Source organism: Notamacropus eugenii, chromosome 1 (genome assembly GCF_028372415.1).
Source record: "Notamacropus eugenii isolate mMacEug1 chromosome 1, mMacEug1.pri_v2, whole genome shotgun sequence".
Classification (NCBI taxonomy): Eukaryota; Metazoa; Chordata; class Mammalia; order Diprotodontia; family Macropodidae; genus Notamacropus; species Notamacropus eugenii.
In genome coordinates, this window is record NC_092872.1 from 310,695,710 (window position 1) to 310,721,795 (window position 26,086).

At 40.8% G+C, this 26,086-nt stretch overlaps 1 protein-coding gene across 3 annotated transcripts in view; it reads left to right on the plus strand.

Annotated features, from left to right (window-relative positions):
* Positions 1 to 26,086, plus strand: part of ACTN1 (actinin alpha 1) — a 129,405-nt gene that overhangs the window by 55,286 nt on the left and 48,033 nt on the right. For all 3 annotated transcript variants that reach the window (XM_072629506.1, XM_072629507.1, XM_072629508.1), the window contains exons 2-3: positions 17,554 to 17,668; positions 21,126 to 21,245. In XM_072629506.1, the coding sequence (XP_072485607.1) occupies positions 17,554 to 17,668; positions 21,126 to 21,245 (235 nt within the window). The remainder of the gene's footprint in view (positions 1 to 17,553; positions 17,669 to 21,125; positions 21,246 to 26,086) is intronic.

A 26,086-nucleotide genomic window follows, 5' to 3' on the forward strand; every position in this document is an offset into this window, starting at 1 on the left:
GAAGCCAGTGAAGAATGCAAAGAAGTGGTCTAAGCCACTAAGAAATGAGTGCTCAGGAGGATAGATTGGAGTCGGGAGGGACAGACAGTAGAAAGACCTATAAGGAAATTGCTAGGACTCATGTTATCATAAATTTAGAGTTTGAAGGAACTTTGAAGGTCCAGCTCCTTCAAGAGACCAGGAATAAGGGAGGCTGAAGGTTATAGTAGATGATAAGGCCCTAGTGGTATAGTCATTCACAAGTAAAACCCCTTGTGGTGGCTCTCCTTTAATTATTCAGGATCTCTTTCAATTAACTTTTTGGGCTGAGAGTTAAGACAGACATTTCACTCTCTTTTTTTTTGGATTTGGTTTTCAGTATGGGAGTGGGGTTTGGGGTGGGTGAAAAAGAAGACTCAGGGGCTTTTACTGGCCTTTTTGTGAAGGGTTGTTTGTTACTGAGGCATCCAGCTAGGGAGGGACCCTGCCTGGAATTTTTCAGAAACTGGCCTGAAGGGATCTAGATAGATTCAGAGCTTTCTTGTATCGTTTAGTAAGGCATGTGAGCCCTTTAAGGTGAGCTAAGAATTCTGTAATTGGCAGCACCAGAATCTAATTCTTGTTTTTCCCTATAACACACCTGTGATAGTCCAAAGAGCCTCTGGGTTTTTGGAACTCTGAAGGACCCATGGGATTAATTTTTAGCAGACTGCTTTTGCCTTGGCTATGCCTTATCTTTTCATCTTTTCTGGAAACTTCCATGTGTAACACTTACTTTTCCCATTGGATTCATTGTCCAGTTCCCAGTGCCTCCCTGCCTGTGAAATCCCAGATGGACCTAAGAGAACTCTCCCCCCCAAAAAAGCCTACCCCAACCCCCTGTAATCCCTCTCATTCCTTTATGTGGACAAATCCTGTATATCACCTAGGAGGGTGACTTCTCCCAGGATTGTCCTAATACTCTACCCCTCCTTTTTCCTTTTACTGTGGCCTGAACATTATCATGCTTGCCACCTCCTGCCCCACTTCCACTCTTCCCACCCCCGTCTATGTTAGGCTTTGAGCTTTGCCTAAAATTTGACACATAAATACCTTTTACTTGATGCATTACTGGCCTGTTTGACTCTCCTATGGATGCTTCTGACGTTTGGGGACTTTACCAGAAATGGGAAAAGACTTTAAAAGAGTCCCTTTGGTCTCAGTGCCTTCATCTTTCAACTGGGGCCAGTGATCATGTTAGATATGGTATACTTCAGGTGAAGAATATGTTGCCTATACACAATTGGTTGTCTTTGCTTAACTATTTATTTTTGTCATAAGCTATGCTGAGTAAAGGAAGGAGGTGTAATGACATGTAAAACGTCCTCAAAGCATTAATTAGACATTAAAAATGATTGATGATTCAAAAATCATTTTTTACTTCACTGCAAGGATTGAAGGTGGTAAGAAACCAGCCTTTTCTCTACCTGCTGGGCTCAATGTGGTCAGCTGCCCAGGGATTAATGCTTCTATTTATTATTCCCAGAGACTCCATCTTGGAGTGTTCTTGAAATATACTGGAGGGACTCTCTGGCATGGGATGGTCACTGTCATCAGTCTAGTTTAGTCATCAGGTTCCATCTTGTTCTTGGGGTTCACCTTGGCCATTCCACCTGCCCCTAATTGTCAGTCCTTCTTGAGCCCCTCTTATCTAGGGTGTTGACCTTTCTTCATATTGTATCTTATCCTGAAGGACTCATTATACTTGGTGCTCACCCCTTCTGGACAAAGCTGATAAGATGGTCAGCAGAATGAGAAGTGATGGCTATCCATGTGAACATCTAGATTTTGAAGTTTGTGCTGGAAAGGCAAATACTGGCATCTCCCGAAAGGCTTGGGCAAGCTTTTTGTTTTGGTTTCTAGAAGCACTTCCCATGGCTCCTTTAGAGGTGCTGGTTCTGTATGAGAGGGGAAGAGAAAACAGGGTAGGAGAGTCCCCCTGCGGCAGGCATGCCAAAACTCTGCTGTCTTCCCATCTGTCTTTCCTAGGATATGGAAATTTTTCTTCTGATGTGGAATAATGATGAACAACCTAGTCTTATGAATCAATCAATCAACAAAGGTTTATTAAACAGCTACTCTGTGCCAGGCACTATGGTTGGCAATAGGGATATGGATTCAGTGGATGAAACAATCACTACCTGCAGGGAACAAACTTACATTTTAACAAAGGAGACGTGTGTTTACATGTGTGTGTATTATATGTATATTATATACACGTATATGTGTATATATGTATATGCACACATATGTAATAAATACCGTAATATTATTTTTGTGAGATAATGAGCTTCCCATTTTGGGAAATGTTCAAAGTATTTTTGTCCCATGGACAAAAAACTCCCATTTCTCCCTCCAGGTGTTCTCTCTGGCTGTCCCCCTTGCCTGGAATTCTCCCCCTCCTTTGCTCTACCGGCTGACTTCCCTGGCTTTCTCTAAGTTCCAACTAAAATCCCACCTTCAACAAGAAGCCTTTTCTAACCTCTCTTAATTCTAGAGCTTTCCCTCTTTTAATTATTTCTTATTTGTCCTGTATATAGCTTGCTTTGTATATGTTTATTTGAATGATGTCTCCCCCGTTAGATTCTAAGTTCCTTGAGGACAGGTTTTTTTGGAGGCAGTCTGGGTTAAGTGACTTGCCCAGGGTCACACAGCTACCAAGTAGACAAGAACTCACTTTTGCCTCTTTTTTTTTATCCCCAGCACTTAGCATAGTTCTTGGCACATAGTAGGTGCTTAATAAATGTTTATTAAAATAAAGGCTAGATGATCCCCTGTCAGAATAATGAAGAGGACATTTCTATATGAGGATGGAAAATTAGACTAGATAATCAGTGAGGTACAATGACTCTCTTGGCAGTAGGTCATCAAAAGGCACTGATTCCCAGTTGACTGGATGTTTTATGCCCCAGGTGGCTGAGAAGCCCCTTAACATCTTGACTTCTAAGGCTTAGCTTCCCTGCTTAGCTCAAACCATGCAGCAGGGGCCCTAGTAGATGTTGCTTATATCACATAAAAGAACCTAGGTCCTGCCTTTGATCCTTACTTACTACCTGTGTATAACTTTGGGCCAGTTAGTTTACCTCCCTAATCCTTAGTTTTCTCTTCTACAAAATTGGGGTGACTTCAGAGGTTACTTGCAGCTGTAGCCTTGACCTCATGATCCTCTAAAGTCCTTCCTAGCTCTTCAGGCCCTATGATTTTGTTAATATTTCTTACCCTAGAGTGGATGCTAGGCTTCAAGAGCCAGGAATCAAGAGAGAGTTGGGAAGGGGATGAAGAGGGAAGTAGTCTTGCTTGGGATGTGCTGGCCCAGATCCTTAGTTTTGGGGAGATTCAGCACTGCTGAGCTTTGTTCTCCTCCACACCTAGTACCAAGTCAGGGACTGAGAGAGACAAATCACATTGGCAGGGCACATGGTGCAGAGGTGACTTTGAATGCCATCTGGTATTGTGCTACTTCCAATCTAGTTTTCTCTTTCTTTCCATTCTTTTCCATCTCTGTACTTCTGCCTTGTTTCTCTTCCTACCTTCCTTCCTTCCTTCTTTCCTTCCTTCCTTCCTTCCTTCTTCCCTCCCTCCCTCCCTTCCTTCCTTCCTTCCTTCCTTCCTTCCTTCCTTCCTTCCTTCCTTCTTCCCTTCCTTCCTTCCTTCCTTCCTTCCTTCCTTCCTTCCTTCCTTCCTTCCTTCCTTCCTTCTTCCCTTCCTTCCTTCTTCCCTTCCTTCCTTCCTTCCTTCCTTCCTTCCTTCCTTCCTTCCTTCCTTCCTTCCTTCCTTCCTTCCTTCTTTCATCCCTCCCTCTCTCCTTCCTTCCCTTTCTCCCTCTCCATGGTGATATGATTGGTATGGGTCAGAAGCAGAAATTTAACCCCTGTTTTCCAGACTTCAAGAGCTCTCTACTTTCCACCCCACTCTACTACTGTCATACTTCCTATGCCTTAAAAAAAAAATTCCTTTTTTTTTCCTCTTCTTCAGTCTAGTCGGGAGGCTCATTGCTTAGCCCTGCTGTGCCATCGTGAGACTATATGAGTTACCTCAGTCTAATCAGAATCACCTCATTGTTGTGCTTTTAAAGTTTTATAGAGCAGGGCTTCTTACCTGATCCCCCCCCAGGTACGTAGGCATATAAAATAAGTACACAAATCAAACACTTATGGATAATGAGTCATAAAGAAATTTATTTTAAAACAATTTTACTATTTGTTAAAGATGAAAGCAAATTTGCATGCTAATGAGAGATTTACTTATTTTTACATAAAAAATTAAATCGTGGCAGAATACTTGATAACTGCAGGATGTAGAACATCTTCACTGTTTTTCAGAGATGATCGATATTTTGATTTTATGTTTGTCAGTGCTGAGAATACTGCTTTGCATAAATATGTAGTACAAAATGACAGAAGTATGTTCAGGGCCATTTGAGAAATTGTTGGAAATTCTGTCCTAATCCCAAGCCAAAATTCATTTAATGATTTTGTACGTACAGTAAAAACACTGCTATTCGTAACATATGATAGTCTCAAATCTGAGCCGAGGTGTTTCTGGCAGTGTTTGTTGGCATTGCGTGGTGCAAAGTGTGCATGTTGTGTGTTCAGAACCAAGGCTGCAGTGCAGTTGCATGATACAACACAGGCAAGCACTGCCAGAAACACCTTGGATCCATTAAGCATCTGATTTTGAATTAATTTTTGGTCATTGTGCATTCAGAAACCTTTTGCTGTTGCCAAATTTTTCATGACCTTCACATTTCGTGACCGAACCCATATGGAGTTGCGACTCACAGTTTGAGAAGTGCTGTTACAGAGTGCTTCCTCACATAGTCCTGTTTGGTAGATTATGCAACTACTAGTTTTGAAGTTTTATTCATATTGGGGTTTTTTTTTGCATCAGAATTTCTTCATTAAAAATTAGTTAAGTGAAACTTTATGGCAAAACTTTCATATCTGACAGGTGGGGTTTGAAAGATCCCATGTTAATAGATTTTCCTCAGTTCTCTAGTGAGAGGAAAAAGGATGTTTTATTTTCCCCCTTCGAAGACCAAGATTGTTCATTGTTCTAATTCTGTGCCTATTTTACAACTGGGGAAACTGAGGCTCAGGATTACTAGACCTCCATGAGATCTTACAATTAGTAAATTCTACAGCCTGGTTTTTAATACAAATTCAGTGTTCTTTCTACTACACCCATATCTCGTTGCTATATTTATTCCCCAATATTTAATGCACTTGATAAGGGAGGCACTTAAACCTTTGGACTTATTCTGTTGCCTTTTCTCCTGAGGCTTAATGTTGATCACCAGTTATTGGTAGCAAAAAACATTGAGCTGCTAGGGCAGTAGTCAGGAAGAGGAACATGATTCAGATTTAGTCTCTTAGATTGAACAAACTTTGTTTCATGGGTAAAAAAGGATGTCAGCAGTGATTTTAATTATTTTATACAGAAATTTAACCAATGTAAACCAGTTGCTATAACAGGGAGACCAAAAGAGTCTTAAAAATGCCTTAGCAGATGCTTGACTTGCCAAGCAAAGAAAAATGGTGACCAAAGGCAGCATTGGTTTACAGTATAAATTTAATTTAAAGAAAAATGATGGAAGTATAGGAGTAGTATCACCTCGTAAAGCAGAAACAATCAGAGGAGGGTAAGACTAGCTTAAAGAACACTTGGTAAGAACTCCAACTAAGCAGAGTGATCTAGAAGACATTGAAGGATGAAAATGGAAGGAGACTAACGAATGAGGGGGGAAGAAAGCAAAAGGGGCTAATAAAGATTTTGATAAGAAAATATCTTCACCAGCAAGGGTAATTAGAGCCACTGCAATTGGACTTTTAATATCCCTGTCCCATATATGTTTTACAGGAGAGATAGAAAATGACAATAGAGAGAACAAAATGCATCTGGATTAGACCAAAAGTTTATAGAGGAGATCCCTGGTGGCAGTGACACAGTTGTTAGAGTGATGAGGAATTAAATCCAAAAGTATATGATGGAGAGGAAGATACCAAAGGTGAAAGGAAAATCTCAGACCTCATTAATACAAAAAAGAAAATCAGCATAGATAACATCAACTATATGCCTTGATTCTTTTGTGAATTCAAAGTGTTACACATCAGTGCCATAGAGGTCGTCTCCATGGTGCTGTAGAGAAAAGAGATGGGAACGTAGAGCTTTTATTGAACATGAAGACTAAAACTTCCAGTCTGCTTTCATAGGCACAGAAAGGGGAGACTGAAAAAGTATAACCTCAAGGTTGGGCAGGGTGAGAACATGAAAATAAAAGTAATTGCTCACATCTATGGTGCTTTCAGGGTTGCGAAGTTCTCTATAAATATGATCTGCTTTGATCTTTACAACCACCTAGTGAGATAGATCGTATAGTTATTGTTGCCGCCATATTATAAGGAAGGGAAAAGGAGGCTCAGATTAAGCTACTAGCTTTAGACACGTAGCTGGTAAGTGTTGGAGGTAAATCCACATCTGTGCTGATTTCTAATCCAGTGTATTTTTTAATAGGCCACATCAGGAGACTCATGCAGTAGACTTTTCCCTTTGTCTAAAAGTAATCCTCATAATAATTTACTGGCTGCTTCTGTTGAGGGATCTTTGAAAGATAAACAAGTATGCATACTAAATAAGAGAGAAGGAATTCAGTGAGCAGGGTTGGGCTTAGGCAAAATGCCCTACCAGCCTTTCCTTTCTGCCCATTTTTCTTTCCTTGAGGGCATCTGCACCTACTCTGAGATGCCCAGTATTTTCTAGCTCTCTTGATCAAGGAACTAAGATCATAGATTTAGACCTGGAAGCAGCCTTAAAAGTCATCTAGCCCAATCCTCCCATTTTACAGATGAGACAGCTTAAGTGATTTGCCCATGCTTACACAGGTGGTAAGTAGTAAATAGTGCTGGAATTCAAAACCAGGTCCTCTGACTGGACCTGGATAGAAAACATTTATCAACTCACGTTTTATTAAGCACCTGCCACATACAGAGCCCTGTGCTAGGCACTGAGGAATATGCAGAGTTTGGATAAGACAAAATTCTTGACTTCATGAAGTTTATAGAAATTATAGATTATTTATGTGTACTACGTATACATACATGTAAATATTCTTTAAAATAAGGGATACATTAAAGAGGCACAAAATAAACTGCTTTGTTAAGTATGAAAAAAGAAATGAATGTTAGCAGGGTGGAGGCAGGGAGAGTGATCAGGGGTAGCTTCATGAAGACGGTAGCATTTGAGCGTGGCTTTCAAAAAAAAAGATGGGCAGGAGAATGGCTAAAGCAAACAAACCTAGAGTCAGTGAAACCAAGGGTTCAATTCTCATTTCTGACACTTACTGGCTATGTGACTTAGAGCAAATCACTTGAGTCTCTTAGTGCCTCAACTAATCTTAAGGCTGATAGAGGGAATTTCATTACCAGGGGTCTCTACTGTGATGAAAACAGAAGCGTGACCCTCAAAAAAAAGAAAAAGCTCATTAAACATGCTTTCTCTTTTGTGTTCATCATTCTAACCTAGAGCACCATCCCACGCAGGGCACTTTGAAGGTGCCTCTGAGTAATTTTTTCTGAATAGTATAACTCTGGGAAGATTTGGACTGTGGCTTCTGTTGTTACCTTTTCAGAAACCACATCTTAAGGCTTGGAAAAGCGCATAATTCAGGATGGAGAGGGCCCTGCTTCTGATCTTTTTGTCAGGCACTTGACAGATTTGATAACTTAATTAAATACTCCAGTCTAAATTAGCCTCAAAGACATACATACACAGAGAGCAGGTCTTCCCTGGACAATCCATGCAATGCCCATGCCCTGACCAGATTGGTAGCCTGTTTTAAGAGGACTGACATCAAGGATAACCTACTGGAAATACAATAATTTCTGGCTGCTGATCACTGATTTTTTTTTTCATCGAAAGCCCCTGTTGAAGAAAAACTCCCAGCTCTAAAATGTTTATCTTGCCCAGCTGCCAATATACCTAAGGCTAACAATAATGTAGAGGGTGGTGCAGGCCTGTGATACTTATTTCCCTTCAGATCGTGTGTTGTCGGGAAAGTGTGGTTGCCCAGTAGGACAGTAGGAAGTGGGGAAAGGGTAAGGGAGGTTGAATTGTGGTTGGGGGCTGGTGACTTTTTTTTTTAGTCCAGTGGTTCTCCAACTTTTTCTTCTTTTTTTTTTTTTGGCCTTGTGGCATGGTATTCTTTGCAGCAGGGTCACTCAATGCACTGAAGGTTTACACTGGCAACACCAACAATGAGAGAGTTGGGCAACTTGTTTGCATATGTGCAGATTGTGAAGTGGAGAGAGTGCCAGGCCTGGAGTCAGGGAAGATTCATCATGAGTTCAAATCTGGCCTCAGATACCTTTTATCTGCGTGACCCTGGACAAATCACTTACTCTATTTGCCTTCGTTTCTTCATCTGTAGAATGAACAGTAGAAAGAATTGGTAAACCATTCTAGTATTTTTGCCAAGAGAAACCCAAGTCAGGTCAGGAAGAGTGGAACAGGATTGAAATGATTCTGCAACAACAAAAGGTTCTTTCAGTGAGAGCAGGCATATTTGTTAGATTTTTTGCCAGTTCAAGGTCTGACTCCTTTGAGGTTAGTTCATGTTAATAGGCAAGTTTTATTTACTTGGCAAATACTATGCTTGCCATACTTCTGTATACAGGACAAGTAAAATTTATGTTAAACAAACTAACTTAATAACAGTTAGAATTCATGTGGGCAGCTAAATGGTGCAGTGGATAGAGCAGTGGGCCTGGAGTCAGGAACACAGTTCTAATATGACCTCAGATGCTTAAATGTATGATGCTAGACAAGCCATGTTTGCCTCAGTTTCCTCATCTGCAAAATGAGCTAGAGAAGGAAATGGCAGTATCTTTGCTAAGGAAACCCCAAAAGGGGTTATGAAGATTCAGACATGGCTGCAATGATTGAACAAAAGGACAGAAAGAAGCTTATGTAGCTATAAGGTCTACAAGGTGCTTTATTTCATTTGATCTCACAGTAGCCTATGAGGCAGGTACTATTATTATCTCTATTTTACAGATACGGAAACTGAGGCTTGAAGTTAAATGATCTTCCCAGTGTCATACTTTTAGGGAGTATCAGAGTTAGGATTTAAACTCATGTCTTCCTGATTCCCAAGTCATTGTATCTTGCTGCCTCTATTTGTGAATATTCTTTTATCAGCAATAATTAGACCATCCAGAGTTTCATAGCATGGCTAACAAAGCTCAAAGCATGCCCTTTAAGAACCTATCTGTGAGGTTAGTCTAAAACTTGCGTGAGAACTTTTCCCTAGAGATGCAAACATCATGTGATAAAAGTTTTGTTTGTCTCTAAGGAAACCTTTCCATAACATGGAATAATCCATAAATCTTTGTTTTATTTCCTAGTTCCAGGTGATAAGGGATATCACATCCCCCATCCCTACCCTATAGTTAAGGAAAACAGTCATGGGCAATTTGCCAGCTTTGTAGTTATATTTGCAACAGTTGTCGATAGCTAAATCTTGGAAGCCAAGATAAAGTTGGACCTGGTTAGTAACTGAATTAGAGACTGCCTGAAAATACTGGGTACTGGAAGCTTGGCAGGCAGCATAGTACAATGGAAAGGCTCTGGGGACCTTGATTCGAATCCTGCCTTGAACACTTACTACCTGTGTGTTTATCTAACTTCCCTGGACCTCCCATTCTTCATTTGTAAGATAATGTTTAATAATTCTTCATTTGTTAGACTTGGTGGTTCCTGAGGTCCTAGCTTTAAATCTATAATCTCTAGAGTCACTGAGTGAGAGAAAATCCTAATTATTGACAGCCTGACAGGTAGACCTGTAACCCATTATGCTTTTTCTAAAAGTTCTCAGTCTTGTGGTTGTTATCATCTCATTTGACCTTCATGTCAGGCTTTCTTTCCCTCACTTTAAAGAAGATGGAATTAAGGCCCAGAGAGTTTCAATGACATCCAAGGCTGTACAGTAAAGCAGACCTGAACTAGGATGGAATGTATATTTCTCCCTTCTTATTCTAGCATTCTTTCTGTTATTAATGCTGCCTCTTAACAAATATACTTATGGTGACTCAGGTTGTTGTTTTGCCCATCGTTTTTGAAGAGGGAAATGAGGGCAGTTTACTTGCATTATCCATATTGCATCCTTCCCCTGACTGGGATCCATCTTTCTGTCAGGGCATTGGAGGACAAAGGGTACCATATAAGAGGCAGCACAAGCTGGCTGGGGAATAATAGGGCATTTCTCTCATCTGCTGGTATGGATTCATCAAAGGCCAGGCTAAGAGGGTTTTTTTAATCTATATCCCAAGATTTGGGGGGAAGGAGGAGGTAGAAATCTCATTTGGTTGCAGATGGGATTTATTCCTTGTACAGGTACTGCTTAGTAGGTTGGAAAAGCACCTATGTAAACAGTCATTCAGCCTTCTGTTGAGGTCAGCCAACAGGTTGGACTTTGGCTGCTCTTTTCGATTTGTTGAGGAGTGTAAGTATAAGAAGGGGGGAAGTAGAGAGAGAGGGGGCTTCAAAAGTGGACCACTCTTAAAGCTGAAGTCCTGGAAAAACAGTGGAAATAGAAGAGACAAAAACTAGTAAAAAACTACCTCTAGAAAATACCGGTTAAGCACTAGTTTGAGAGCTTAGTGGGGAGAAGCATTAAAGAGATAACACTGGGGCAAATCAAAACCTAGAAGATGAGTGGACAAATTATGTTGTATTATACCTAGGAAGACGGCTTTGCTCTTAGCTGTAGAACCCAAGTCTGTGACCTGGTGAGACCGTAACCTAAGCTTATAAAAGATGCCTGGGCTGCACTGTTTGTGTGACCACGAGACCTGGGCACGCTAGATGGCTCATTCACTGGAGGATTTAGACTGTGGGGAACAAAGGAAAAGGAAGTGCTGACTATATGCCAAGCACTGTGCAAAGTGCTTTATTAATAATATCTCATGATCTTCATGACAACCCTGGAAAGTAGGTGGTAATATTATCTCCATGTTAAAGCTGAGGATACTGAGACAGATGTTAAGGGACTTGTCCAGGGTAATGCAGCTAATAAGTATCTGAGACTGGATTTAAATTCAGGTCTTCCTGACTACAGGTTTAATGCTGTATTCAATATGAAATATCAGTGAATCCTAAGCCATATCTGTCTCTCCTTCAATCAGGGTCTTTCAATAAGTCACTGCTCGTAATGTCATAGGTATATAACTAGGAGGGACCTCAGAAACTATGTAGTCCAACTTCCTCATTTTACAGATAAGGGGACAAATAAAGTTAAGTAACAAGGTCAAGATGATAACAAGCAGCAAAGGTGATATCTGAACCATGTCTTCTGCCTCCAGAATTAATGGGTTGTGGGTTTTTTTTCCACTGTAACATGACAACATTAATCACTTGCCGTGTAAACCAGGGGTTTAAACCTGTTGTCTGGGAGTCTGGGAGAAGAGGATTTGGTGCCTTATAGTCCAAGTTAAAATTTTTCTGAAAGGGGAGGGTAAAGTCACTAAAACTCAGCTACTGAGTTTGGTAGGAAAGGAAGCACTTTGGGAGAGGCAGGGCATGCTTTGGGTGAGAAGAAAAATTCATATTGCTTGGATAACCTATAGAAATAGCTTTCTAAGGAAAGAGATTTCCTTGGAAATTCAGTGGTATTTTTTTTTCTCCCTCTCTTAAGACCTTAAAAGGGGCTGTGTTTTTGGCCCAGACAGAAGCCAGGACTCTCCTATAAAAGGAGAGGGCCCTCCACCTAGGTGTCTGGGAATTTGGGTGCCCGGAGTTCCTAGATTAATTCCTGTGCATGAGTCATCCTGCAACCTTGTCCTAATAAGGTAGTGACTACAAGAGTGGCAGAAATCAGAAAGCTAAGTTTAATTAAGTTTGAGCTTTCTTAGGAAAAATTGAAGTGGACGGAAGTATATAGGGAAAGTCATTGTGGTCAGGACCCTGTAGCAGTCTGGGAATTCAAATTTGTAGCTTCATACAAGGAAAAGAAAATGTCTTTTCTGGGTGGGTTTTGGTCATCAGCTCCTCAGTTTCTGGGAATGGATTGCTGATCAATGACATTACCTCCTTCCTTCCCTCCCTTCCTCTTCCCCCTTCCTCTGCCCATCTTCCTTTTACAGACTAATAGTGAGCATTAACCAGCTCATACCCAGGATCATGGATCATTTTGAGGGATTTGTTTAATTTAATGCCATCAGCATTCATCATTCAGCAAAGAAGAATGACACTACCCCTTGCCACTATCCCTTTAGAAGAAAAGATTTCATATTTTTCAGACTCAGAAAAATCACAGAAAGTACATTCATATCTCAGGCAATTTTTTCCTATTGTGTTCAATGGACCACTTGCCTGTTTCTTAACCCATCAGGCCAATATTGAACAATAACCAATGGAACATGAGCACCTGTCTTCTGAATTCTTTGCCTGACTCATCAACATCTTAGAACTTTAGAGCTGGGAGGTTATGCACAAAATTATTTACTAAACTTACTAAGCCTCCTCAGTTTACAGATAAGTAAGCTAAGGCCTAGAGAAGTCCTTTATGCTGTACATATCTATATTTGCCACATGTTTCAGGAATATTCCATACAGTATGGGGCTGTGGAAAGAGCTTTGGCTCTGAAATCAGAAGACCTGTGTTGAAATCCTACCTCTGACAAATTGTACTATTTGACCTTGGGCAAGTCACTGAACATCTCAGGGCCTGAGTGTCCTCATCTGTAAAAGTGTAGACATAGGATCACATCTAAGTTACTGAACCTTCCTGGGCCTCAGTTTTCTCATTTGTAAAATGAGACATTTTATCAAAAAAAAAAAAAAGAGATCTATATCTCTAGATCTATTATCTTATCTACTATGATTGATCCTACAATAAGCAGATTTATCAGGAAAGCCCAGATTTAACTTAGGGTATTGGAACCTATAAATATTTATTCTGAGTGGGTCAGTAGAGACCTTGCTGATCTAATGTGTTGCCAAAATATGCCTTAATAACTAGATAAGTTCTTATTTTTTCTACTTATTCAATAGAAGTAGGGAGAGGCAGCATATAGAAAACTGGCTTCAAAGCCAGGAATACCTGTGTTCAGATCCCACCTCTGACCTATACTGGCTGCGTGACCCTGAACAAGAACTTAACTTCTAATTACTTTTGGCAACTCTGTAAGATTTCTTTAAGTTTCAGAGAAGGTTCTGACCAGCATTGGTAAGAGGGGATTTCATCATTCCAGTTTCTGAAAGCACAGGTCCATTTTCTTTCCCTATTCTCTTTTTATAAAGAATGCTTTTATTGTATTTTTTTCTCAATTGCATGTAAAATTTTTTAGAACATTTTTTTAAAAATAATTTTTGAATGGCTGAACAAGTTGTGGAATATGAATGTAATGGAATATATTATTGTGGTATAAGAAATGATGAGCAGGCAGACTTCAAAAAACCTGAAAAGACATATTAACTGATGCTGAGTGAAGTGAGCAGAACCAGGAGAACATTGTACACAGTAACAGCCACATTGTTCAAAGACTAACTTTGATAGACTTAACTCTACTCAGTAACGCAAGGATCTAAGACAATTCCAAGACTCACAATGGAAAATGCTATCCACATCCAGAGAGAGAACTTTGGAGCCTGAAGCATGGAAGAATGCTATTTGTTGTCCTTTTGTTTTGTTTCTTCTTTGTTGTGGTTCCTCCCATTAGTTCTAATTCTTCTTTATATCATGACTAAAGTGAAAATATGTTTAATATGAATGTATGAGTAGAGCCTATATCAGATTGCATGCCGTCTTGGGAAGAGGGGAGAAGAGGGACTGGGAGAACATTTAAAACTCAGAATCTTATGGAAGTGAATGTTGAAAACCCAAAATAAATAATTATATTTAAAAAATAATTTTTAAGTTCCAAATTCCTTCTCTCCCTCCCTCCCATCCCTCCCCACTCCTTCAGAAGGCAAACACTTGGATATACATTATATAAGTGCAGTCATACAAAACATTTCCATATTAGTCATGATGCAAAAGAAAACAGACTAAAAAATCCCCCAAGAATAATAAAGAAAACAGACTAAAAAAACCCCCCAAGAATAATAAAGTAGAAAAGCATGCTTCAATCAGCATTCGGATTCTATCAGTTTTTTCTCTGGAAGTCCTTCAGAATTGTCTTGGATTGTTGTATTTCTGAGAATAGTTAAGTCATTCACAGTTGTTCATCATACAATATTACTGTTGCTGGGTACAATGTTTTCCTGATTCTACTTACTTCACTTTACATTAGTTCATGTAGCTCTTAAAGAAAGAGTTTTTTTAAAGCATTATGCTCATCATTTCTTACAGCACAATAGTATCCTATTACATTCATATACCATAACTTCTTCAGCCATTCCCCAGTTGATGGGCATCCCCTCAATTTCCAATTCTTTGCCACCATAAGAATAACTGCTATCATCCCTATTCTTTACAGTAGAAATACAAGGTCAAGTGCACACAGTATCGTAGTGAAGAAAATGTACAGCTCCCTATTTGACAGTGCATTAATACCTGCCTGCATTTGTAAAGTGCCCTGAGATCACTTTATCAGAGACTTTGTAAAATAGGCATTCAGCATTTCTCTTCCCTTCTACCATCTGCCCTCATGTCACCTGATCTCCCTGATGCCCAAGGTCCTTCGGTACAATGGTCCTGCACCTGGGATACCTGAAGAAAAAAAAGGTGGCTCATCTGAAAGCTGGGGAAGATTCACAAAGGTTAAAGGGTTACCACTTCCCTAGGGAGCTGAGCTATTGCTGTTTGCTTCTATTGGTTGTTTTGTGCTGTCTGAACTCTGTGATTATCTCTAGCCCATTCCCACTCAGAATTTGCTCCAAGGACACTGCTACCAGCTGCTATTCTCCTCAGTAAGTTAGGACATGCAGGTTCTTACTTCCAGTCTCCCTTTCTCTTTATTTAGTAAAGTTCTTTATTTAGTGAAATCCTAAAGTTGTCAATTTAAGAAACATTAGGGTGAAAGCAAATGTTGAAGGGTAAAAGGGAAGCTTGGGGCATTTGGAATGGTCAGATAAAACTGGAGGCTCACCACATTGGTGAGGGAACATGGAGTGCTGAAGGGATAAAGTCATTCATCTGCATCTATATTTATATCCTTTCTGGATAGATTCTTGGATTTCAAAAGGCCTGGAGCTACACTGTCTCTTGAGGAACATTGGGGAAATAACCATTTCAGTGGCTCCGGGGGGTCAGTTCAAACTGCCAAAGGCTGCTACATTATCCCACAGCATTTACCGCACATTCCCCCCAAACTCAACCCAAGGGTTCTTATACATGAACAGTTAAAAAGCCACATCTTTATTCTGCCTGTGAAACAATGGCCTCTAACATCAGAGGACATAGGCTCAAATCTTGACTCTAACTTGTCACCCAAGATCACACAGGTAACAATAATAACATGGTAAGTCACTCAGTTTCTTTAGGTCTTATTAATTAAATGAGGGGTTGGACCAACTGGCCTCTGGATTCCCCTCTAGCTCTCAATCTGTTATCCTATAATTTCAAAGTAGGCATGTATCAATTAGATTGGAACAGCTTATACCTGATGTCCAGAGAGGAAACTGCCCAATAATATATCCAGTCCTGGGCAGCTAGATGGCACAGTGGATAGAGTGCCAGACCTGGACTCAGGAAGACTCATCTTTCTGAATTAAAATCTGGTCTCAGACACCTACTAGCAGTGTGACTCTGGACGAGTCACTTAATCCTGTTTGCCTCAGTTTCCTCATCTGTAAAATGTGCTGGAGAAGGAAATGACAAAACATTCTAGTATCTTTGCCAAGAAAATCCCAAATGGGATCATGACGAGTTGGACAGGATTTCAAATAACTATATCAGCCAATCTTTCCTGTGATGGGAAGTTCTGTTACTGAAGTCAGTGCATCCATCATTCTCACTCTTTTATCTTCAATCCCTCCTTTGTACTGGCTCTTTTCTTGGAGCCTACAACCATGTCAGTGTTTTCCACATACTTTAAAAAACAAACCCTCACTTGATCCTAACATCCAACTAGCAAACATCCAACACTTCTCCTCTTTTGCCAAATTTCTCGAGAAAGCTGTCTACATTAGGTGACTCCACTCATCCACTTCTAAACCTTCTGCAGTGTGGCTTCCATCCTCATTCAATTGAAGCTGCTCTCTTCAAATTTAGCAATAATCTCTTATAGCTAAATCGAATGGCTTTTCTCCATTCTCATCCTTCTTGACCTTTTTGTAGCACTGGACTGTAGTTTGCCCTTTTATTCTTGATATTCTTCTCTCTAAATTTTTGTGGATCTTCTCCTTTCTTGTTACTTAGTCATTTCAGTCATATCCAACTCTTCTTGACCTCCTTTTGGGGTTTTCTTGGCAAAGATACAGGAATGGCTTATGTCCTTCTCCAGCTCATTTTACAAATGAGGAAACTGAGGCAAACAGGGTTAAGTGACTTGCCCAGGGTCACATAGCTAGTAGGTGTCTGAAGCCAGATTTGAACTCTGGAAGAGGTGTTTTCCTTTTGCCAAGTCTGGTATACTAACTAATGCCACCTAGCTGCCCATGGTACTACTTAGTTCAGAGAAATTTGGAAGAGCGAAAAGGAGAGAGATAGATATAAGACCCAATTTAGCTGTGTCCTGTAGAGCAGCATATAATACCTGGGAAACAGATGGTTAGCTGGAATTTTATGTGAGTTCAAGAGAGCAGTGAGCAGCATGCTCCTTGTCCTTCCTATTTGTCACGGAGAGTAGCTACTTGATTATAGGAGGAATTTCAGCAGCTTTCCTCTGGGACCTGAAAAGCCTGTGTGATCATGGAAGCCTCCTAGACAAAACTGAGAAGGACTAGTTAATCTTCCACATCTCCCTACCACCTACCATTCTGTTTCATTCCTTCCCAGGTGTCTGGGTGTTCATTTCAGACCAGTGTCTCCCTGACCTCCCTACCATGTTTCACAGCTACCCTGTTCTAGATTCATTGCTTCACCATGCCCCGATAAAATTTACTGTTTTTTGATGATCTAAGGAGTCTATTCTCAGTAAGTTTTCAAGAAGAAAGGGATATAATAAACTAATAGTGAAGTGTTAGTAAATATTCCTGGAGGTGGGCATCTTAAACATCAAAGAATGCTACTGTCTGTAACCCAAGGGAAAACTCTTTAGCAGTGAATTTTAGGGCCCAAACTATGGAGAGTAACTCATTATTTTTCAGTATAATTCATCAAATGTGTCAAGTACTATGCTAGGTATTACCTGAAAAAGAAGGTATCCAATCTTTATTGTAGGGAGGAAGGGAAAGCCACTTAGATAAAACTGAGTTGAAAGTTCTCATTTTTCCTCTGGCCAAAGGATCCCCTTGCCCCCTCTGGTCTTGAAAGTAAGGCCTCTTCAGTCTATTCAGGATTGGTGGAATGAATCAACTGCTCTGCAGAGCCACTGAGGTAACAGTATGAGACTAATGAGTCTGGGGATATTGATCACTCTTGTTTCTCTTTCTTAGACATTCACAGCATGGTGCAATTCACACCTCCGAAAGGCGGGCACACAGATTGAGAACATAGAGGAGGATTTCCGGGATGGCCTGAAGCTCATGTTGCTACTGGAGGTCATTTCAGGTGAGGCTGGAATCAAGAGATGACTTTGGGAAACACTGAGCAAATATTATCTGACCTGGAAGACTGAACAAGGACAGATAACAAGGATCCATTTTGACTCACTTCAGTAAACCAGTTTCTGTATTCTGTTGATTTTGGAAAAATGAGCTCAGGTTTAGGAAACTTGTGGTCAGTCATACATTTGTCTTTGGAAGCAGTATGATATAGAAGAGAAGTTCTTAACCTGGGGTCCGTAACTTGTCTTTTAAAAATATTTTTATAAATATGTTTCAGTATAATTACTTTCTTTTGTAATACTATATATTTTATTTTATACATTTTGAAACATTATTCTGAGAAGAGGCTCAGAGATTTTTAACAGATTGCCAAAAGAATCTGTGATACAAAAAACTTTTTAAGAATCCTTGATGAAGGGAAAAGAACATTGAGCTAAGAGTAGGAAGTTCCTGGCACTGCCTAATTGTCCATGAAATATTGGAAAAGTCCCTTAGGATCTCTGGGTCTTAGTTTCTTCATCTGTAAGAAAATGAGGGAATTGTACTAGATGAGCTCTAAAATCCCTTCTAGAGCTAGTGTCCCATTTTTCCTAGTCATGAGCACAGTGAAGGCTCATATTGCCTGAAAACTCCAGTGTGGTCCATGGAGTGTCTCTGCTTTACAAAGCAGAGACTTCTAAAACCCTAGAACCCTCATTTGCTTTTGCCCTGAGGCAGAGTTGGTTCCTCTCTCTCAGGAAGTTGGGGGGGGGGCAAAGCAGTCTGTGTCATATTTATTTTTGAACTGGAATATCTTTGGGGAGGATTCTTTGGAGGGGGGGATCGGAGGGAAAATGTAGGGGAGGAAAGGAGGATGTCTGGACGGCCCCACCCCTGCTACTGCTCTGCAGAGTGAGATAGGAAGAATCCACTTTCACAACTGGCACCTCTTTTACGCAAGCCTTCACAGTCTGGCCAGTACCTGTAGCTTAGTTGGGCTCATTACAAGCGATGTAGGGGAGTCAGAGACTTAGCTGTCATAGGAGTCATCATCTGAGAAGGAAGGAAGTTCCTGTTGGTACCATGCTACCCATGTTATCTATGTGCCTCTGGAGTCTCTTTATTAATTGGTAGAAGGTAGGATTAATGAATTATGAGTTACCAAGTTTTTCCATATCCCGAGAGCTTGGGAACTCTGGAGACCTCTAAATGGAAAGTATTGATTTAATAATAAAACAAAAACCAAGCCTCCTTGTTTGTCTGTGAAAGAGCCAGACTCTATGTGAGGAAAGAAATCTGTTCACCACCTGTAGCCCATGAGGCCCCAGTCTATGTGAGGGGCCCTTGAGGCAAGCATCATTGCAGAAGGGCTTAGGGAAGGGCAGTCTCACCAGGAGGACTGGGGTTGCACTGAGCTATGTCTTTTCCCTTTTCCACTCTGACCCTCAGGAAGTAGGATTGGGTATTGAAGTGGTGGTGAGTCAATCTTTGGTTGTGGTTGTAGAAGGTGTCTTTGTCAGGGAGGGTGGTGGGATGGGTTGAAGAGAAGCATATGGCCATGAGCAGTGGTCTGCTGCCCAGAGTGGGCTGGCTTGAAGTCTCTGGGAGAAAGGTTTCAGTCCTGGGATTGGCAGTGGGAGCAAGTTCCCTGTAGTATCTTGGCTTCTTTCTGGTCACAAAGTCTGTGCAAAAGTTTTTAAATGAAGTTTTAGAGTCAGAAGGAGGGAGGGCAGGGCTCTGCAAGAGGCAAACCTCCCAGCTCAGTGAGCTGGTTCCCTTCCATATAACTGATTTTTATGTTTACTTCCTGCTAAAAAGCCAGGGGCCCCTTTCCCTGATGCATTAGAACTGTAAGTCTATTTCAGTCTCTTTTTTTTGTTTTTGCCAAGTTTTATTGATACCTGTTTTTTATACCATGGTTTCCCCCTTAAATTCTGCCTTTTCCCTTACTACCTCTTTTACCTACCTGTCACTGAACGCTTTCATGTAGCCTCCACTTCCCACCCCACACCCCAACAAAAAAGAAAGAAAAAAGGAAAAGAAAACAAATTTAAGCAAAATGGTTACCCAGTTTCACAACCTAGATCTCTGTCTCTCTTTCCTGATAGAAGAAAAGTGAGTTTCATTTTAACCCAATACCAAAAATTATCAGGCACCTAGCCGGTGAAGTGGGTAGAGTACTGGACCTGAAGTCAGGAAGACTCGTCTTGCTAAGTTCAAATCCATCTTCAGATACTTACTAGCTATATGATCCTGGACAAGTCACTTATCCCTGTTTGTCTCAGCTTCCCTATCTGTAAAATGTGCTGGAGAAGGAAGTGGCAAGTCACTCCAGTGTCTATGCCAAGAAAACCCCAAATGGGATCATGAGTGAAACACATTTGAGTGACTTAACAAAAATTATTATTACAGCTGAACAAAACAAATGAATCCATTGGCCATGTCTGATGAAGTATGCTTATTCTGCACTTCTAGCCCCTCACTTCTGCTGAGAGGAGGGAAGCATGCTTCACTCAGAATTCCCTGAAGCTCTGATCGATCAGGGTCCTGATACCTTTTATTTTCTTTACATGATGATGGCCATTATGCCTTGTCTCTTCTGTCTGCCTTAGTTCCTACTAGCTGCTCTAAGAATTTGTTAAGCTATTACATAATTTATGGGCACCACTCCAAAAAAAAATTGAATATGCCTTCAGTGCCTTGTAGAAGATTCTCTATTGTCCACTGTAGCACAGGCAAAAGTCTCTGGTGACAATAATGATTCTTTCTCCCAGTATTTTAATGTTTACCAAGTGTTTTCCTCACAGGAACTCTGAGGTGAGGCGGTGGATGGTAGGTATTTATCCTCCTATTACAGGAGAAAAAGGAAGCTCAAACGGTGAAATAACTTCCCCTAGGTTATACAACAAGTTATACAGGAACCAAAACTTGAGCTATGGTCTTCTGATTGTAAAACCAATGCTCTTTCCAGTGCACCAGATGGTAGTTGCAAAGTTCCGTTTATATGGGAGGCCCAGGGATTGAACTGGTGGTGGTGGGCTTTGGGGGAGGCAGGTGCTCATCTACAGCTTCATCATTGTCTTGTTGTGTGACCTTGGACCAGGCACTTCTCTCTTTGCCTTTTTCATCATCAGGATTGGCTGATCAGACAGGATGTAAACAAGCCTTCCCTCCCCCCTTCCCCAAGTTCAGGAGAGCAGTGAGAACTGTTTTGAAGCACAGAAGTGTCTGATATCTTTGAAGGGGGAAGCAAGAACTGCAGATTTTGTCTTCTTCCCCCTTTGTGCCTGCCACCCAGGTGTTTCTGCTCACTGTCAGTGTACTTCTTGCTACGCTTCAGTGAATGCCCTGATACAAGAGCCTTTGTTCACCTGGTTGGGGGTAGCAGAGAGTAGTGGCATATTCTCCTGTTATCTGAATGTTTTATTTTTCTCAAGTTTTTTTCTTTTCTTTCTTTCTTTTTTTTTGTCTTCTCCAATTAGGTGAACGTTTGGCCAAGCCAGAGAGAGGCAAGATGAGGGTACACAAAATCTCCAACGTGAATAAGGCCCTGGACTTCATTGCTAGCAAAGGAGTCAAACTGGTCTCCATTGGAGCAGAAGGTAAAAAGCCTGCTTCCCTAGGTGGTGGAATCTAGTGGGACAAATGGTGATAGCTGATGCCTGTGTTTTTTACGCATTTTCCCCCCATGTCATTTCACTTGCAGATTCAATGATGACACACACCAAGGTATTGGGGGAGGAAAGCCAAGCCTCAAGGCCATTCACTTCCACATCTTTTTCCTTATATCATATCACTGTCATTTCAGAGACAGCTGGGTGGCACAGTGGATAGAGTGCCAGGAAGACCTGAGTTCAGATCTAGCTACATGCACTTCATAGGGCAAGTCATCTCGTCTGGCTCATTTTCTTCATCTATAAAATGGGAATATAAAACATTTTATATTGACTATTAAAATATTACATATTACACATAAAATAACACCCATCTCTCGGCGTTGTGGTGAGAGTCAAATAAGATAATAATTGCAAAGACTGAGAGCCTTGAAGAGCTATATAAATGTTAGTTATAAATTTCCTTGGACCAAGATCCCCGTGCCATAACAGAGCCTTCCCTTGTAACAAGGAAACACAGTTAAGCAAAACAAATCAGATACACATGGATCACACTGAACACATTTTGCCTCGTTGTGTACCTATTATTGCTTCCCTGCAAAGTGGCAGTGGCCTACAAACCCTTTGGTTAGGCCTCTAGGGTCAAGCTGGGTCACTGCGTTAATCAGTGTTCTGATGTCTGTTAGGTTTTATTTTTGTTTTTAGAATACTGTGGTTATTGACTCAGTAATTCTAGTTCAGCTCATTTCACTCTCAGCCACTTCATACAAGCCTTTCCACGTTCCTCTGAGTTTTTCATGTGTCATCTTTTGCGGCTCAGGAATATTGTTATATTAATTTATCACAAATTGTTGAGCCTTTCTTTCATTGACAGGTGTAGTCACAAGAGTTCATTTCTCAGACTTTTCTTTATCCCTTCAGAAAGAATCCATTTCTGAAACCATTTCGCTGGAAGCCTGTGTAGGGGGCTGACTGATGAAGGCTGTACCACTGACAAATGAGCATTCCATCTGGAAATGGAGTCTGATGGGAAAGTGGGAAGGATAAGAAAGCTGTTAGCAGAAAATAGGGAGCAGGGAGGGATTTAATCTGTGTGAATCCTGAGAGAGTCTTTCAAGCTATCTCTTACTTACTGCTACTTACTGCTCAGAAACCTCTAATATCTAGCACACATGAGGACTTTAGAGAGGCAAGAAGGTGTAATAAGCCCACACATATTCACATGCATGTGAAGAATCCTCCCCTCTTTTTTTTTTTTTAAACTTCCTGGCTTTCTACTTCTTGGATCAGGCCCAGCCTATTACCAGAAGGGAAGGGCTTATTTTCCTAGCAGTTACAAGGGCTGTGAGGCATCTCCTGAGGGAGCCAACTTTTATATAGCTCAAATTCATTAGTGCTTTAGAGTTCACAAAGTACTTAGTCCAGGGAGAGGAAGGTGGCGTAAGTATTAGGACTCTCATTTTATATATAAAGATATTAAAGCTGACAGGTCAAGTGACTTTCCCAAGGTCACATAATACATACATATTGGATGAAGGCATGTTTTCTCACTCCAGGTCCAATGACCTTTTCACAGTATTGTGCTGCTTCTCAGTAAGGGGAAGTCCACCTACTCTATGGGAATTTTTTCGAGGTTGTCCTTTATAATAGGAATCACTTGAAAAGAATGGAAATTGAGGCTCTATTGAAACTAAGTGAAAATTGTTCTGTATAAAGGGAGCTAGAGAGACTTTGTGAGAGAATGCCAAATTCCTTCAGCAAATATTAAGCATCTGTTACCTTGTAGATGGGGTGTTACCTTCAAGGCATTAAGGTACTAAGTGCTGGGGATACAGATTGTTCTTGCCCCGAAGGGCCTTATTTATATTCTTTGGGAAAAACAGGTTTTTTTATGGGCAGATAAATTGATACCAAATATTTGTAAGCTATTTCCAGGGAACTGACCATGAGGGTAATCAAAAAAGGCCTCAGTGGGATTTGGTACTTGAGCTGATCTTTGAAGGAAATGAGCGAGTAGAGGGTGGAGAGAATGTTTCATTTCAGGCATGGGGGACAGCCTCTGCAAAGACACAAGGCAAAGATGGCGTGTCATGTATATGCAACAGCAGGTAGCTCAGTTTGGCTGGAACATTGAGTGGGTGGGGGAGTGGGTAGAGAGCATTGAAACCAGTTTGAAAGGATATGTTTGAACCAGATTGTGAAAGGCTTTACATGCCAAGTGGAGGAGTTTGAATTTAAGTTATCCTGGAGTCCATAGGGAACCATTGAAACTTCTTGAGCAGGAGAATGATGGGGTCAGACTTATGTGGGCATGAGCTAGATTATGGGATCTGAATCTGAAAAAGTCATCAAGTCCAACCTATACCTCAATTAGAGGGGTCTTGCCTCACAGCCAGCAAAGCAGTCACTTAGCTTTGCTTTAGAACTCCAATGAGAGGGAACTTGGTATTTGGAGAGGCCCCTCCATTGCTCTTTTGCATAGTTCTATGCTCAAGCCTAAGTTTTTCTCTGTGCGTGTGCACCCAGTGCTCCTGTTTGGCTCTCAGGCATCACACAGAACAAATGTTACTCTTCTTGCATATGATAACGATTCAGATACTTATAGGTGGCTATTTTGTCCCCTCCTAAACCTTCTCCTCCTAGACCAAGAAAGATAGAAAAGGTGGGATGCTAACACCATGAGCTTGGCACTAAATAACATCCAAGAACTAGAAGATTTATTCAAGCATCAGTCAGGGCTCCTCCCTGAAATGTCTTATGCCTGATTACCCTCCCCTATGGCTGATCTCATTTCTTGTGCCCACCCTGGTTTTCTTTCTTTTGATAAGTTGTTTCAGTTTTATTAACTAATGTGGATCATCTGTATCTTAGCTGATGATTTTTGGAGTTGTGATAGCCTAAAAAATTCACTTCCTTCCAGATTAATCTTTTCTTTATTTAGCCATGCTAGTCCTTGGACAGCAGATGCACCTCATCTGACAAGTACTTGAATGTTTTCTAGATTGGCATAGGTACTTGACAGTGTGGGCTCAACTGGCATGAAGCCATCTCTATGGCTCGATGAAGTAAATGTAGGAGACTTTTAGTAAAGGATATTGTTCAATTTTTCAGTAGGTTCATATTATTGATGAGAACTCCTTTCATAGTTGCACAGTGACTAGAGTGGACTGCGCCTGGAGTCAAGAGGACCTGAGTTCAAATCTAGGCACTGATACTTTTTAACTGTGTGACCCTGGGCTTGTCACTTAACCTCTGTTGGCCTCAATTTCCTCTCAGCTGTAAGATGGGGATAGTAATAGCATCTGCCTTGCACTGTTGTTGTCAGGATCAAATGAAAAAATATAGAGTGCTTAGCACAATGTCTGGCACATGGTAGATGCCATATAAAGCTCATTCCCTTCTCTCCTACTTTATAGGTACAGATCAAAAACCATTCATGTCTTATCTTGTGCGATTCAACACGTTCTTTCATAATTCCTCCACAGAGGAACAGTCAGTCAAAAAAGTATTTATTAAATGCCTCCTATGTGGCAGGCACTTGTGTCATGGAGTCTAGGTCTTTTTACATTGCTGAAGTAGCAATGGAGTATTAAGTATTCTGACTGATTATCTATTACCCATCACTTTCATCATAACTGACCCAATGGCAATAGTCCTCATAGCTGCATGATATTTTCTGCTTTTGAAGTATTTTCATGTATTTCACCTTTATTTTCACCAAAACCCATTGAGTTATGATGTAGAACATCATCTCCTTGAGGACAGGTAATGTTTGTCATTTTGGCTTTGAATGCTCGTAATGGACTCTTAATAAATACTTATTGAATTGAATTAGACAGGACAGTGGTCTCCTTTGGTAGATGACATTCAGCAATTAAAAAGGACGGTGAGTTGCCCCATGTTTACACAGCAGAACCAAGACCCAAGCTCAAGTCTTTAGACTCTTGAGAATTGTTGCTAGCTCTGTTCCAAACTTAGAAGCTGCAAATTTCTTTCTCTTTCCTTCTGTCAAGCAATTAATCTTTACTGTATCCTGCTGTCTGCCTCTTGGCCAATTAGTTAGAACCAGTGTTTGAGTACCTACTTTGTGGTCAGCACAATGCTGTCATTTAAAGGTATAAGACATGGTCCTGCTCTCACGGAACTTAGTCTAGCTGAGAAATATTATAGGGAAATATGACATTATATGGAGTAATTATAAATACCAAAGTCTGGTTTAACTCTGCAAGTGTAGTAGTGATTCAGAGATAAGACAATAGAATATGGAAGTAGTCTGGGAAAGACTTAAAGAAGAAGTAAGATGGTAAGCTTGATCTTAAAGGATGGGTGAAAGGAGAGAGGCTTTGCTACCTAGAGAGGATCTTTTTAGAGAGGGGAATCTCCTGCGATGCATGCTCTAATATAGCATCAAAGGTTTAGAAATGGAAAGGGCCTTAGAGGTCATCCACTTAACCAGTTAGCTTAATTCAAGACCCAAAGGCTGCTAGGTGGCATAGTAGATAGAGTATTGGACCTGAAATCAGAAGGACTCGTTTTCTTGAGTTCAGATCTGTCCTCAGACACTTACCATCTGTATGACTCTGGGCAGGTCACTTAACCTTGTTTGCCTCAGTTTCTTCATCTGTAAAATGGGCTGGAGAAGGAAATGGCAAACCAAACCAGGATCTCTGCTAAGAAAATCCCAAATGGAGTCGTAATGAGTTGGGTAGGACTGAAACAACTAAACAGCAATAATCCGAGGCCCAGATTGGTTAAGTGACAGGGTTTTATAGGTAGAAAGAAGAGAAAGAATTCAAGGTTGGGCTTCCTGATACCCTCAGGGTCAAAGG